Below are 16,193 nucleotides of genomic sequence, written 5' to 3'. Positions count from 1 at the left end.
AAAATTCAGTTGCATGACTCAGCAGAACTGGTCTGACTCATAATAGTCCAGGTTTACACTCACATATGGGCGCGCACACACACACACACACACACACACACACACGAAAATCTTTAGGAAAATATGAACTAAGTACTTTTTAGACCTCATTTTTATGCCGTGACCAAATATATCCTATATACAAATGTAAATAAATATATAATATAAATCACAGCTAATGAAAAAGAGGAGAGAGTTTAAAAACAAATCGTGGGTCTTTCATTGTCTTTGACATGTTTGATACAAAACACACTTGAAAAAGGCCAAGCTATGGTTGATACTGCACCACAGCAACATCAGAACAATAATCACCTTTTGTGTACATTGGTTATTATATATCTGCTACAATACTAAATCCAAACAAGCGCAGCCATCAACACCATGACGCTGTCAATGGGTCAACTTAAGCCAGTTCAGCATGGATGCTTTGCTCACTCAGTTAATAGGTTCGAGGTTTCATATAAAAAAAGGAGAGGAATGACAGGACTAAGCATGCACATAAATAAAGTGTGTCGTGTCAGAAATATCAAAAAATGAAAAAAAGATGGCATAATGGCTTAACATCAGTAGTCCAGAGGGAACTTTTTTAAGACAAAGTACAGTGACACAAAAGGATTGGATTAAACTGCCTCTGCCACACCTTCCAGTAATGATCTTTAAGCAGCATGTGTTTCCTCCTTATAATTCTCAAGAAAAGGATAAGAAAAAAACTCCTTCCTTTTCACTTTGCATTTATTTGGTTCTCTCACAGTGCTGCTCGCTCTTCCTCCACGTTCTCTCTCTCTCTCTCACGCACACACACACACAGGGCAGGAGGAGGAGCCCTGATGTGTTGGGATGGTGTATAATTACATGGTGTGAACCCCTTTAATCAATCACTCTCAGGCAGGTGTAGGAAGAAGGGAGGAAGTTGGGGAGGGGGGATGCCTGGCTGCTGGGACAGCCCCGTCTTCAGCCCCCCTATCACTGGCCGGCACTGCTGGCTGGCTGTCAGCCAAGGGTCTCCTGATCCATGTTGGTTAAACGCGCATTAATCTGAGTTTGGCAGGGTAATCAACAACCTAACTCAACTGTGAAATTGAATTCCGCGGTGGAACATCGTTCGGCCGCTTTTATGCTAAGGCTGCAGAAAGGGAAAGTGCCGCAACATCAATTTGTCACCGAGAGCTGCTGCACTGAGCTCGCAATGCCACAAAACACAGAGAGAGAGAGAGAGAGAGAGAGAGAGAGAGAGAGAGGGAGGGAGTGTATTTGCGTGTGTGTGTGGCCAAGTCTCCATGCGGTCTACTGTTATATCCCCATCGGCTCCAAACAACAGCAGGGAGAAAGAAGGATTTACTTCAGCGGTGTGAGTGGGCTGAATGAAGGAGAGAGAAGAAAGGCAGAGAAAGAGAGGGGAGAGAGAGAGTGGGGTGGGTTTGTTACAAGGTCCATGAGCCGAGAAGAATAGTTATTCTTAAGCTGCAGGATGACTCCTTGTTTCTCTTTTTTTTTTCTCACCACTGAAACTAAATCTACAAACATCACAAGACAAATTAGGGGTTTTTATTCCTGAGACAGATTTTCACAATGGTCTATATTTAATTCAGGATTTTGCCTGAATTAAATACACACCTCAGAAAGTCTTTTCGCAACGTCAGCTATTTGGATGTATAGACGAGCATTTTGGAGTCTTTAATCTTGACATCCCTGAACAAACTGCACATTCAGGAAGCAAATGAGCCTCATAAAGCAACACTTTGCAGAAAATGTATGAAAAAAATGACCTTCTCCTGCATCATTTTCAATCCTGCTTCTCTTGCACTCTCCATGGCATTTCTCTCTATGAGTGGCTATTTACTGAAGCATGCAGGTTAAATGGTTTTTCATCAAGGCACCCTGGGATCTACATCAGCAAACTCAGTTTTCTTCTCAGCAACTGGACTCACAGTGTGACAAGATGGGGGATGGTGGAGGGTTGCGATAGGAGCAAGCTCACCTGTATGATGAGCCTAATGGGGCACTGAAAGAATGATACTAATGACATATAAAGAAATAAAACAAAGAACGTATTTTAACGTATCTTTTGCCCCCCCACTACTTTATAACCTATTCGAGAATCTTCGCCTGTAGCCACTGCAGTTCAGTTTGACGATATTGGTTTTAAAAACTCAGCAGGGGAAACACACACTGGAAACATATGGCTACATTACACAGCCATAACACACGGGAGGTTTGTTTTCTCTTGTCAGTCTGACTCTGTGTGTGAAGGGATCTCTGGAGTATCTCAGCCTTTTCCCGCTGCTCCATTGGAGCAAATCACAGGCTGCGTCAAGCTCTGCAAGTGCCAACGTACTTACAGTGAGGATGTTTGTCAGACAACGGGACGCTTTGAGAGATGGTATTAATGTCAAGACATGTAGATATTTGTTTTAACAATAGAGTCAAACACAGAATTTGTCTTTTCAACCAGTTGGACACCAAATGTGTTGTATGCAAAGCTTTCAATAAAAACAAACACTCTCTCTTGTTCTCTTTCAGCAGAATTGTACAGTAGAAATTAAAGAAGAAATGCAGTTGTGTGCTGTTTTAGGATGCTCTGGGTGTAAATCGCAAGTATAGATACAATACCTTATTATACGGATTTAAAGACAAAGGAAGTATCTTTGACTATTTACATTTGTATATTTTACATCACACAGTCTGTTATAACATGACTTTAACTTTATGAGGGCCTACAGATCCAACTCACACCATAAGCTGCATTTGTATCAACTCAAAACATTTAATTTATAATTAATATATTCATTATTGGACTCCTCCAATGAAATGAAATTTAAAAAAAATAAATAAAAAATTGTTTTATATAGTACAGTTGTAGTTATATTGTTATCGATGCAAGGCTTCAGAAAAGATTTCAGAGGTAAACATTTTTTACTTTAGTTAACGCCACTATTCTTATCATTAATATCTATTTTTAGAAAGCTACACTTCGAACATTTTAGTCCAGAAACCTGACCGAGCAAAATCTATATTCTCTTGTGACTTACTCTTAAAAGTTTACAGTTGTGACAACACATTTCTGTAAAGCTATATGTTTTCTTTTCATGCCAATATTATATGATCACATTTAAATTCTTCAATAAATATAAACATGTTTTAGATGTTTATTTTATACAGCTTTGCCAGGTCTACTCTCGTCTTATCATTTTATCGAGATCTGGGATTCTATTATCACTTTCTTCTTTCTTCCTTTCGTACATCAACCACAAACTGTTTTTATTTCCTTCTTTCTCTTGGACCTGTATTTGGATCTTAGACACTGCCAGCTCGAGGCGATACCCTTACACCTCTGTTACATTTCACCTGCAATGTGTAACGCACAGAAATTGAATGGTGGGGGCAAAGTTATTCTGCCTCTGATCTGCCATCGGAGCCACTTCCTGAGATGAAATGGGGGAAGAAGGTGGCGATGTACAACATTGGAGCTGGCGAGGCTAAACAATGGTGTGTGTGTTCATGTCTATGTATGAGTGCATGTGAAGCTCCTACTGTTGTCGTTCCACAACACTGTAATGCAACGTGAATTCACACATAGGGACACAAATATGAAACCATATCATATGCAATGTGTAAGATCAAAGGCGTAATGATAGCTAAACTTCATTAACGCTGTGAAGGAACTGCATTCCAAAAAAGACTCTTTTCTTGACTCTATAACTGGCTGTAATTCAGGGCGTCCTGATCGATGGTCAGCATCAGCCTTAATTGATTTGTGCGCAGATTAAGTGGCTGCTGAAGAGGACTGATTCTGTATGTGGCAGCTACTGCCTTCACCACTAAGAGTAGATTAACTGCTGTCACTGTCTATCAGGCAAGAGGGCAAAAAAAATGTGGAGAGCAGGAAAGAGAAACAGGAAGAGAACTAGATAAAAGGCTGAATATTGGAAAGAGACTGAAGGAGAATAGGGACTAAATGTTGGCATAATCCTGTTATTTTCTCTGAACATGGGGGGTGTTCTGTAATCAAACATATTTTCACATCAGACATTGAAGTCATCTATATCCTGCTGATTGAAATAACTATATTAAAAAGTTAGACTTATTAATTTATACTAGAAATAACAGTTATTTTTTTGAGATTGGTGTGGTTACCTTGGTTAAGGTCTGTGAGTTACCAAGACTCTCTGATAGGCGGGGGTAAGTGTAGGAGCTGTACGGATGGGCCTGTGGGGGGTTCTTGAATGCCCCGCTGGCGGCATAGGGAACATTTGGCTCCTGCAGTCCAGAACCTGACCGAGACCGCTGCCTGATAGCCGGCGTGGGGCTGGTCTGTGTGACATAAGAACTCTTTGGCCGCTTGTCGTATTCTCCCAAGCCGCCATAGCTCCACTCACTGTCCGGGTAGTTAATCTGCTCGCTGTGAAGCGAGGCTCGAGAAGGCGTTCCTACCGAAGTGTCCCTGTAGTCCTGACTGGACGAGCCACCCACAGAAGCCCGGTAGTAGCCGCTGGAGCCCACTCCGCTCCCCACCGTGGAGGCCACCTCATCTGCTGAGCGTCCTTTGCTCTCCAGGTAGGTGTGGTAGTCGGGGGGAAGCTTGCCATAGTCTGATTTTTGGGGCATGGCATCTGGGTAGAAGGGGCTGCGGATGGTGTGTGAGTGACCATTCTGCTTAGTGAACCGATAATGCCTCCCAACAGCCCACTCCCCATCTATGGAGAAGTTGGGCCTGCTGGGATCGAGAGAGAAGTCCCTGCTGGAGCCGTCGAGGTCACAGGAGTAGCGAGAGTAGTAGTGGTTGAATCCGTTCTCCTCTGGGGCGTTCGGATGACCGCTGATGGAGGGTTTGGAGCTGGTTCCTGCTTGATGGGGGCCTGGTGGGCTCTCTTTACGCAGGGAGTTGGAGCGCGTCACTGAGATGTTGTCAAACTCCTCCAGCAGGCCGTTGATAGATGCGTCTTTGGGAGGCCGGTTCCCTCGAACGATCGTCTGTGGTAAGAAGAAACAATTACACTTAATATACAAGAGAGTTTTGAGCCAGAGAGTATGACGGAGACAGCCCTGATACACTCAGTTACAGTACATTCAATTTAAGTATAATCATTCCTGCATGAAAACTGAATGAATTGAAATTCCTATTTCATCAAAGTTAATCTTTTAAGGTAAAACACATCAATTTCCAGGCTGGAATTTCAATTCATGTGTATCAGGGCTTTGTGACAAGTATGACATCAATCATCACTTGGAATAAATGAACACAGATGCTGGAAAAGAACGGCAGGCTTCACAACCACTTTGTGTTGTGGGTTTGGATGCGGCTTCAAAATGCATGGAAATAACTGGCGGGTTTCCTCAGATGCTAAAAGGAAACCAGTGGTGGACTGAAAGTACTAATTCCTGCCCCATTTCCCTCGCAACAGATTAGCTTCATTTTCGGTGGGCTGATCAGGATGCATTAATAGTCGTGACATTCGGCACAGCGCTCGTGAGGTGCACACCAGCACACGAGAGAGAGAGAAAGTGAAAACACGCTCACATCTGCTTCAAAGCAAAGACAGCTTAAACATTTGGGTGCTGCTGATCCCCTCCTACCTTGTGTTAAGCCCTTTTCACGGATGTGTCGTGAGACATTTGAAACTGGTGCTACAGCACTGAACCACACATTTGCTGTATTTGTGGGGTTGATTACGAGGATCGCCACCTCCGTACTGTGAAAATCGTGAGACTTTATGACAAAAGCCATAAACACTTCTTCTATCCACCTGCTTGTGCCACTTGGACATTTCAGGAAACACTGCATTACAACAATAGCCACATGTTGCGTGACTGCTGTGAGCTGAGAGGAGGATTTCAGACTCACATTTATATAATCTGAGCGATTCTGTGATTCTGCTCAATTTTATTTTTGGTCATCTCACTGTAACTCAGTGGTTCTTTGAAGCCTCTAAGTACCTCAAGCATCAAATCTATACACAATGTTGTAGGTGTTTTTTGTAATATTTTTCACGATCCCTGCTGTTCTATAAATCCTTTTATGTGATTACAACACTTTTCATTCCTTTATTTGCTTTAATCGTGATTTGCTTGCTTGCTCCGTCATATTTTAGTCAATGCGAGGATTAGCACGACTTTTCTACATGTGAAGGCAAACTCGTGGCTTTAACATAAAAAATCATAAAAAATCCCATAATCCTACGAATTGTATTTACAATAAAATCATGAAATGAAGATGTTTGTTAAAGCTTTGGGAATAAAAAAGTCGAATAAAGCTGACCTAAACTTTAGCAGCTAAATCAGCTACAGTAATTGTTACCCAAATTCCTTCTTCATTGTTTTTTTTTATTACATTTGTTCTAAAGAAAAAGTTTCCTCTTGCGTATTCAAAGATTTTGTTTTTAGAACAAATGGTTTTAAAGATTGGTTTAAGTTAGAATCATAATAACATTTTAAGAAAGGAATTTCCTCGTACAGTGAATGACTGAGAACCATTGGCTGTACACTTCATGATTTTAGCTGCTTAGCAGTAGTTAGCTTAGTGAGTAGGTAGTGTACACTGAATGTGAAGCACTTCTAATGAAACAAGTTGTGTAGTATGGGACGCTAACAAGCTAGTTTGGGGTTCAAACTGGTTCAATAGATAAGTCAATGTCTTATATTTCCGTAAAAGTTTGAAAACTTTGAGTAAAGTTTGACTTAAGAGGTTTGTGTTTGCTGATTGTGTCAAAGCGTTTCTGAGAACTGAATGTTACTATAACAAAACAAAAACTGACGAATGCTCCCTCTCCCCCCAACACACACAAATCCTTTCTATTTCCACTCAAATAAATCTCATGTTCATTTTCCTTTGTAACATTGTAACCACGACAGTCTTGTCCACCTCTTGAGGTGTTTGCTGGAGTGTACTCTCAGGTCTGACTGCCATATCAGCAGGTTCTTTGACGTTGTTACAGTGCTCACGCCTCGCTGTCTGTCACTGTCATGTCATTCTTGTCTCTGTTGTAGTTTGTCCGTGTCACATGTGCTGAGGCTGAGTCTCAGAAAAACAGATAATCATCATCTCTCAGAAACATTGTGCTGACACAGATACATCACGACTCCCTCACTTACCGACCAGCAAACTGTCAACACAAGTCACTGCACTCATCTTATCCCCATTATCTGAGGCTGCGGCTGGCTCATTGTTTTAAAGGAGTATTATTAGTGTTTAGAAAAATAGGTAGATTTCTTTTTCATCCATTATAAAAGAACATTTTAGGGTGATGTTAACTAAAACCACTTCAGTTCAAACTAGGACTTTCAAACGATGAATTTTGAAAATGGCAATTTATCATTAGAATTTCAAAAGTTCATCACAACGAATAGCTTTGTAAAAGCTGTTTTACTTTTAGATGTATTATTTAAACTCTAAACTTACTGGCCTGTTACTCCACTGTGTTCTCAAACTCTCAAAACTAATTCTGTGAAATACAGTGTTCTAATTTAAAATACAATACTGTAACACACAAAGAAATAGGCAGGAGTGCATATAGAAAAGGACTCACCAACATCCAATGATCCGGTCATATACCGGTCCTGTACGAATGAAACTTTTGAGACTGTTGAGGATATAACTGGTCACAACTTGCCAACCTGGGGACCTGTTTATGAAGCACTTCAGTTCAAGCCTTTTATTTGGTTTAATCCACAGTTCTTTAACACTTCACATTAGTGCCTTGCCAGCTCTGGTGATGCAGGTACCCGCGGAAATCAGGCCGTCTGATTTCTTTTACCTTTTAAAGGAAGAGTATGCAACTATTTGATCCAGTAGATGTCGCTCTTGAGCACCAGCATGAATCCAAAACAACTCGAGCTGCATTCTTGAGATGGCATGCTAGTGGTATGCTCATTAGTTTGCTCGTAGCTTTATGTGAATTTATACAAAATGCTCATGATCTAAAAAGGCTTATGTGAAATTAAAATAAGTAGTGAGTACAGTTTATTATTATTTTCTCTAGTCCCTCAATTAAACAACTTTTATACGCATGGGCAGAGCCGGCTGGCCGACCCGTCCACGAACACATGATGCAGATATGTCTCAGACAGAATCACAGACGACGTTGTCACACTCACACCGCTTTGATTTGATGATATTGTGTCGATGTATCATGCTCTTATGAACTGGACTGTACTTCTATTAACTCATATTTTGAATTTATTAGCATGTCTACAGGCTAAACCTGGTTAAAAACAATATTCACTTAAAAGTTAGCATTGGAAGTGTATGCACCTGATTTTATTTCTTGTATCTGTAAGTTAATTTTTCCATTCTTAAGTTGCATTTTCAAATTTATAAATGATTGAATCCAAACTAAAATGAAAGTCTCTGCATAAGTCCTTACTATTACTTGATACTTTCATACATCATTTACTCCTCCCATTTTGTTACTCAGTGGGTACAGTATGTCTCCCCTCTCCCTCTTGAGCTCAAACTTAAAGGCTGTTTGATGCTGTGACCTGGAACCCAAGGTGAAATGGCCTATAAAAGCAGTGAGTAAAGTCTTGCTGAAAGGATATAGGCTGCAGGATGGATGGTCTTTTAAACAAGTCGGTGAGTGGAAATCCATCACACTCTGGACAGATGTTGGAGTGCAAAGAGCAGGCTCAGGCTGACATAAAAGATTACAAGTCATACATTCATGAACAAAACCACAGGGGTTGAGTCTGTGTTTTTCATAAACACTGCACTGCTGCCACTTATTACAACTGCTGCCTTAGTGATAAGAAATATTCCCCTCTGAACCAGGCCTATTCACTTTCTTTTTTAAAGGGTCACATTTTAAAACAGCAAAGTAACAAGCGGTTAGGAGGCTAGGGGTTTAGAGGGGTTTTGAAGGTCTCTTTCTAAATCTTGAAGTATGTGTACGATGGAACTGGGTGCAGGGCTTTTAAAATACACACTTTTTAAATTCAGCTTCACTTTCTTGAGTCTTTTCTGATTCACTGGGCTCAAACGTTTAAAATATATCAGCATTATGTGCTTCAGGACAGCTACTTCTAATATGTTAACATTCGACGAGTGTATGGGTTGGAGGGTTTTGAAAACTGTTCGGAGCAGGTAAGGGTTGCATATTTGAACGGCACAGACACCCACAATAATTAGAGACAAAGGTGAAAGAAACAAATCTAAACAAATAAAGTGAAAGCCCCTATTAGGATTCTTCAGCTTTTTATCAAACAGACTCAAGCATATGTTGAAGTGTCTTTATAACCTACAAAAGAAAATAAGACTTATAATGACAAAAGGATACATTTTTAAATAGTTCATTTTAATACCAGTATTTCACTGAAATTCTTTTAAAACACTATAACAGACTTGTCTTGGGGAAGACCAGTGACAAGAAAGTATCTGAAGTTCATACTTGATAAACAGTTTATTTTTGAAAAATGATCACAGGGACAGATTCTGGGTTTTCGATGTCCAGTTGGATAACATGTGCTCTAAACCGTGCACTGAATTTGTGAACCCTAAAGTGAGGCACAGTCAGTATCATGTTACGCTACATAGACACGAGTGATTTAGAGCTAATTCAATTGGCGTACAACAGTAGGGAGTGTCAGTTATCTAATAAAACATCATCATCCTAGTTTGGTTCATAATCAATAAGAGCGTGTCAGGGAGCGTGACAGGTGCAGGGGGTAGAGCGAGAGAGGGAGAACACAAGGAGGTGGATGAAAGCAAGGAGGTGAAGAGAGTGCAGAGGGGAGAGGGAGACAAGGTTAATTGTGTGCCAAATCACTGTCAAATGTTCAGCATCAGGCCTGAAAATCTTCCCATTAATTTGAATTAGTGGGCTCATACTGGCTTCCATACTCTCCCCCCCCTTCCCCTTTTTCTTCACCCTGTCCTTACAGCTCTGTGCAAGAGCTGTGTTCGGCGGGGTCTGTGACAGCAGCCATATTTCACCAGCTTGCAGCGTTTGCCTGTCCTTTAGTGATAAGCTGTAATAGATCTACTCTCTCCACTCACTACAGCCTGTTCAAGGTAAGCACAGGAGAGAGAGGGGGGAGACGAGGAGACGAGGGCGGTAGAGAGGAGGAGACGAAAGACGCGGAGAGAATGAAAAGAAATATACAGTAAATAAAAGCAATCATAAAGAACGAACAAGGTTGATGCAAAACGAGCAGCGGAAGAAGCAGCGCAGGAAAGCGGACGGAGAAAAGGTGACGAGGAGGGAGGTAGGGCTGGAGGGAGTGAGGTAGTGAGGGGAGGAGGGAGGGAGGGTGAGGAGGTGTCGTGGACGTGGAGCCATGAAAAATGAGGCTCATTGGGAGATAACGGGGGATTAACCTTGCTGGTAATGAAGGGAGGGTGTTATGGGAGGATGGAGGGAGGAAGAGAAAGAGAGATAATTAATGAGCTTGACCTTCCTGTGACTTCTTACTAGAACCCTGGTTTGGAGGCTGCGCTTCACTGGCCAGCAGGGTTCTGGGACGACTGAGAGACCGAGAAAGATGTGAAAAGAGGAGAAGCAGAAGGCTCTGCAGCATGGCTTCTCTGCACTCCTGTTTTATCCGTTTACTAAGACATTTTCAGAGCGAGTTCTGCAACTAATTTAACTAATTTTTCAAGTTTTCAAATAAATAGAGTTGATTTAAATGTTTTAACTGTACACTGTAAAAAAAAAAAAAGCTGACTTTTAGTGCCTGGTTATGGTCGCTCCTTACAAGTCTATAGGATGAGTTGTCGTCCATTCTACAAATTAAAAGAGTTTGTGGCTGTTCAGAAAAGCAAAACCGCCCATCTATAGATGAGGTCTGACCATGAGGTCCCTGAAAACTTTTTTTTTTTCTGACTGCATTTGCACCACCATGATAGTTTGGCGCAGCAGGTAAAAAGGTTCTTCTAAACAGAGTTCCAGGAACTGAAATAGTGCATTGTTCCTTTGGTGTGAAATCAACAAAAAAGGGGGAGGGTTCCAAGAGTTCTATGAACTATGAAAAGCAGTCCTGTAGTCCAAACATTAGTTACATCCTGCTACTTCTTTATAGCAGCGAATGAGGACTTTCTGCAGAAAATGTCCGAGGGGGTTGAGAAACTCTGTGTGTGAAACATGTGGCTGTTTGCATTTACACATGCAGCTCACACTGAAACTGAAGGCAAAGGCCAAAACAAATGAAGAAGTCTAAAGAGAAACACACACACACACACACACACACACACACACACACACACACACACACACACACACACACACACACACACACACACACACACACACACACACACACACACACACACACACACACACACACACACACACACACACACAGTTAAGAGTGGACAGTTCATGCAGGGAACTATAGACCCATTCAAGACCCAACAATAAAGCAACATCTAATTTACAAACCTGATATATTCTTCATATATATATCTTTATTTTATTCTTCTCCTTATAATCATCCTGATTGAATGTGAGCCTGTACTATATTAAAAAAAGAAAAAAAAGAAAAAGACTGATAACAAATTACTGGAACAAAAAGGTGTCATGTTTTGTTCAACACCAATCCTAAGAGATTCAGGCCATACTTGATGAATCACTTCATTGATCATAATTTAGAATACATTCTTTTCTGATCATTACACACACACACACACACACACACACACACACACACACACACACACACACACACAGATACATTAGTAAATAACTTGACAGATTTCAAAAGACTTCCACACAACAGAGACAGATGTGAAGCCCGTCCCATTCTCGAGTCTTTAGTCACACATGAGGGCTCATCACCTTCCACGCCCCAACTCTCTATCTACACCTACCTGCACACACACACACACACACACACACACACACACGCACACACACACACACACACACACACACACACACACACACACACACACACACAAACCTACTGCAGAACATCACCTGCTCAACACAGTCCGTCAAAACTTTAAATCCTGCCAAAATAAAATCACACACAAATGATATAAATCTGACTGGTAAAGCTGCTAATGTGCAATTAAATATATTTATTTCACGTCTGAGCACAGCAGAAATATTTCCCCCTCTCAATCCACGTAACTAAACTCTATTTCATCTCAGTGACCATCATTACTGTGAGAATCTTTCTGTCACGACTCTCCCTGCAGAGCACAAGCACGAGTGGTTTTACACACACGCACACATAGCACTCAGATTAACTACGACTGTTTCTCCTAAAATGTGGCTTCCTTCTGCATTAGAGACCGATTTGTGAACAGAAGCTCATTCACAGCCGTCTGAGAGAGAAAACATCATGGAGTCCTCGAGATGGCAGAGAAAGAGATACTCACAACTACAAAAAGTATCGACTAACAAAGCATCAAATAAAGTGTTGTTTCAGATAGAAATGTGGTTTTATGTCTAACATCCATCAATAAGAGATAGATGAACATGTGTGGTGTCTTTGTCATTGTTATATTTCAGCTTCTCTCTGATACAGGACACAGGCTCCTATCTGTTCCAACAGGACATGAATCCACAGCAAATCTACAGCAAACATTACGTGGATTCAAACAGATTATCTCTGACAATTCAGGTAAGAAGCACGATGAAGGCTAACAGTGTTCCTATCCTTTAACTCCCTCTGCTGGATGAAAAGAGTAAGAGCAACTACAACTTGAGCTACAATGTTAAACCTCATCATCCATCCTCACAAGTTATCTCACCACTGCATCCAAAGTTAGTATGTTTCTCATGAGCAGGTGGTGGGTAACGACCTTAATGAAATTAAGCATAAATAAGTTAGAGGTCATCAGTGTGTTGAAAATAAATTTGATCTTGTTTGTTGTGTATGGATACAAACATGTTTCCTTATATACGGTCGCATGCTTTCAATCCTAAGTAACTTCGGCAGCAGGCCGAAGTTCTTCTGCGAGAAGTGTGTACTGCTTTATGCCACCAGTTCACACACCAGCCCTCAGCTAAAACGAAGCCAGTTAGCACGTCTCTGTACTGTTTGATATAATGGCTGTGACAAGTTAATAAAATGAGAAAGTGATTCAGCAACTTGCCCGACTGTATTGGACCTTGTCCATCAACGTGGTTCTTTGGCCTTTCACGTCTGTGCCTCATCTACGACAGTGCAAAACAACAGCAGAGACTGTACAAACCACCAGTGAAATAATTCAGAGTCAGGAAGCATCATTTGGTCCTCTATGAAGATTTCAGGGGATGTGTATCTAGAATAAATAATGATCCCAGAACAGAATCACTTAAACACACCACTCGTCACTGCTTTTTAAAGGAAACAGAAAACACGTTTTGATATTTAAAAACAAACATGATTTCAGTTTTAACAACAGGGGTACTTAATTGGCGGACTATGGGCCACTTACACATTTTGTGCCCATGTTTAGTGGCACAAAAAAAGTGTCACGTTTCATACTGATGTGGACAGAACACATTTTATTTGCGTATTTAATGCCTTTTTTTGTTCTGATTTCTAATTTTGGAATTACAAGTCACTGTTCCGGACCCTGGACAGACTGGAAATTTGATGAGTGGACTTTTTGAGTGTCTAATACCTGTGGTTTAGAGGATGCATATCTTCCAATCTAAGCCACAATTTAATGATGCTCTCTGTTCTGCCCAGAGCTGCAGGGTAGCACATCTTAATGGGTAGCAGTATTTGACAGCACACCTGTCACATCGCTTGTCAACTACTGCATGATGTCTATGAGGAGGAAGTGTAACAGCACTACGTGGGTTTTACAAAAGGGCAGACCTTCAGTTGGTGCCGAAGCACACGAAAACAAAATTCCTCCATGTTGTTGCTTTAATGCATAGAATTGAAACTGATCCAATTCTCACCTAACTTGACATAATGACAACATATAGTCAAAGTGAGAGTGCAATGTCTAAATCACATTATAATTTAGGTTCCTGTAGATCCGTTGGTGTTCAGAATTAACCCTCTGTTGCAGCACATCCTGAACAAACGTTTGGTGTTAAGCCCATTGCCACTCTCAGCTTCATTTATATATATATATGTATATTTTTAAATCTTACTATTATACTGAAATAGCTAGTAGATCTGATCAACTATTACTCAAAGCACAGTATATAATCTGTTTGTTTAGTACATATTAAAATGAAAATAAGTGTTAAAAGATTAAAACATTGTGGTGTTGTGCTTCCCTCTGCTGGTCTGACTTGGTATTGAATTACTCATGCGGCACAGTCCCTGTGAAATCAGCATGAATTAAAATGATGTGGATGTTAATTCCACTGATTAAGGGGAGTACAGTGAATCGTCTGGTAATCAGTGCGATCTTCATTCTTAATTTATAATAATGATGACTAGTCCTAACCCTAAGCCGAGGCGGATATGACCTCATTTTAGTGTGAAGACTGACAGGTTGACCCACCTGAACAGTGTCTCAGATTTCTTGACATGTTATTCATCTAAGTACATACAAGGTCAAAGCAAACATGAGCAGGATTATTGAAGGAGCGGATTTAAAAACGTCTTCATGATTAATAGGCTGTGAGCTGACCTGTTTCCTCGGGCCATCGTGCTGCCTATTAGCTAGTGTGTTTAATACCCATCATCTGTACATGAGCATGCAGCTCCACCTTATAATCAAACTGAATTAATAATTACGATTACATTATTAAACATCAAATGTTTGTTAAGTCAATGTAAAGGAATGTCATGCTAAAAGGACAAAAAGTAGGAATAAAGACGTCTTTGCACTAATGAATTAATAATAATAATAATAATAAAAAACAATGAGTATAAAAGGAGATCCATGTAGTTATATTTAAATTAGCTTTATACTTATAGGACAGTGACACATGGGCTGATATGTGTCAGAAGTCTCAGAAATTGTCTTAAAAATGGAGCAAAACTTTGATCTCCATCTTATCTTTTAATACAGTCTAGTTCGGGGTTGCAGGGGGAGGAGCTGATCCCAGCTGTCATTGGGAGAGAGGCGGGGTTACACCTTGTACTAGTCAATCACAGGGCTGACATTTTGGCCTTGTTCACATTTCACCTCCAAATCTGAATTTTAGCACATTCAGATTTTATGAGGTTTATTTCTTTGCCAGTCTGGACACAAGAAGCCACATGAGATCTGATCCAAACCACGTACGCAGGTGGTTTTGAATGCAACTCCTACAGATCCGACTCAATCTGAACGTCTCGGCTGATAAAAAGTGTCTTCTGCTTCACTCACAATGCGACACTATCGACAATAACAACGACGTAGACCTGGCAAGCCAGAAGTTAACTTTGATCAGTGGAAGAAAACAGGACGGACTGCTCCACAAGACTGTTTGTGACAAAAAGAGACACACTTCTCAGTCATCCATTTTGCTGTTGTTTGTGCTGCTGGGCGTAACCTGTTACCATAGAAATCAATGTGGATCAGACCATGTCAATACGGACGGGCAGATCGGAGCTGGTCACTTGCAATTTGTAATGTGGACAGTCAAATAGAGACAGACAACCAGCCACACTCACGTTCACAGCTGCGGGCAGTTAATGTAACCAATCAATCTAAAGAGTCAGGGTGCGTTTGGATTGTCCCTATCTCCGTTCACTCTCCTTTTTACTTTAATCCCAGAAATGTTTAGGTGGCGGCCATGATAAGAGCAGTTCAAAATCTCTAAAAGCTAAGGAAAGGTGGTTCAATGCTTCCTTTATAACCTCCTTAGCAAATGAAACACTGGACCATCCTTTACCAAAGTAGATACGAACGTGCCGCCCCACAATTCCTTGCGGCCTCAACTTTTAAAGCAACTTGAGCATCTGAGTGTTCATGAAAACTAACGATCTGTTGGAGGAGAAATGTGAAGAATATCTGCATTTGATTTGTATACTGATTTGACTTATAATTTGTTACTGCCTTTGTGTCTATTTTATCTGTTTACGTTTGTTGTGTGTTTGTGAACATTGCTTTTAGACATTCTTGTATCATGTTTGTGAAGATGCTTTGCTGTTGTTTGATGTTGATTTAATACGAGAAATTGTAATAGGCCTATACAACCTTGTTAATAAAAAAAGAAAAATGGGACGCAGATCATGGAAGTTAGAGCGACAATAGTTTGCCTGAAACAACTTTAAACAATCTTAAACCCAGAGGTAAACCTCATGCTGATGTTTTAAAACGATCAAAGTGAAGTATC

The 16,193-nt window shown here is 40.7% G+C and overlaps 1 protein-coding gene across 3 annotated transcripts in view; it reads right to left on the bottom strand.

Annotated features, from left to right (window-relative positions):
- The window catches only part of pak5 (p21 protein (Cdc42/Rac)-activated kinase 5), a 47,133-nt gene that overhangs the window by 9,950 nt on the left and 20,990 nt on the right, over window positions 1-16,193 (bottom strand). For all 3 annotated transcript variants that reach the window (XM_079354521.1, XM_079354522.1, XM_079354523.1), the window contains one exon: window positions 4,174-5,010. In XM_079354521.1, coding sequence (XP_079210647.1) covers window positions 4,174-5,010 — 837 coding nt within the window. The remainder of the gene's footprint in view (window positions 1-4,173; window positions 5,011-16,193) is intronic.

Source organism: Symphodus melops, assembly GCF_947650265.1.
Source record: "Symphodus melops genome assembly, chromosome: 1".
Lineage (NCBI taxonomy): Eukaryota > Metazoa > Chordata > Actinopteri > Labriformes > Labridae > Symphodus > Symphodus melops.
The sequence above is the reverse complement of the archived record's forward strand: the minus strand, read 5'-3'. Positions and strand labels throughout refer to the sequence as shown.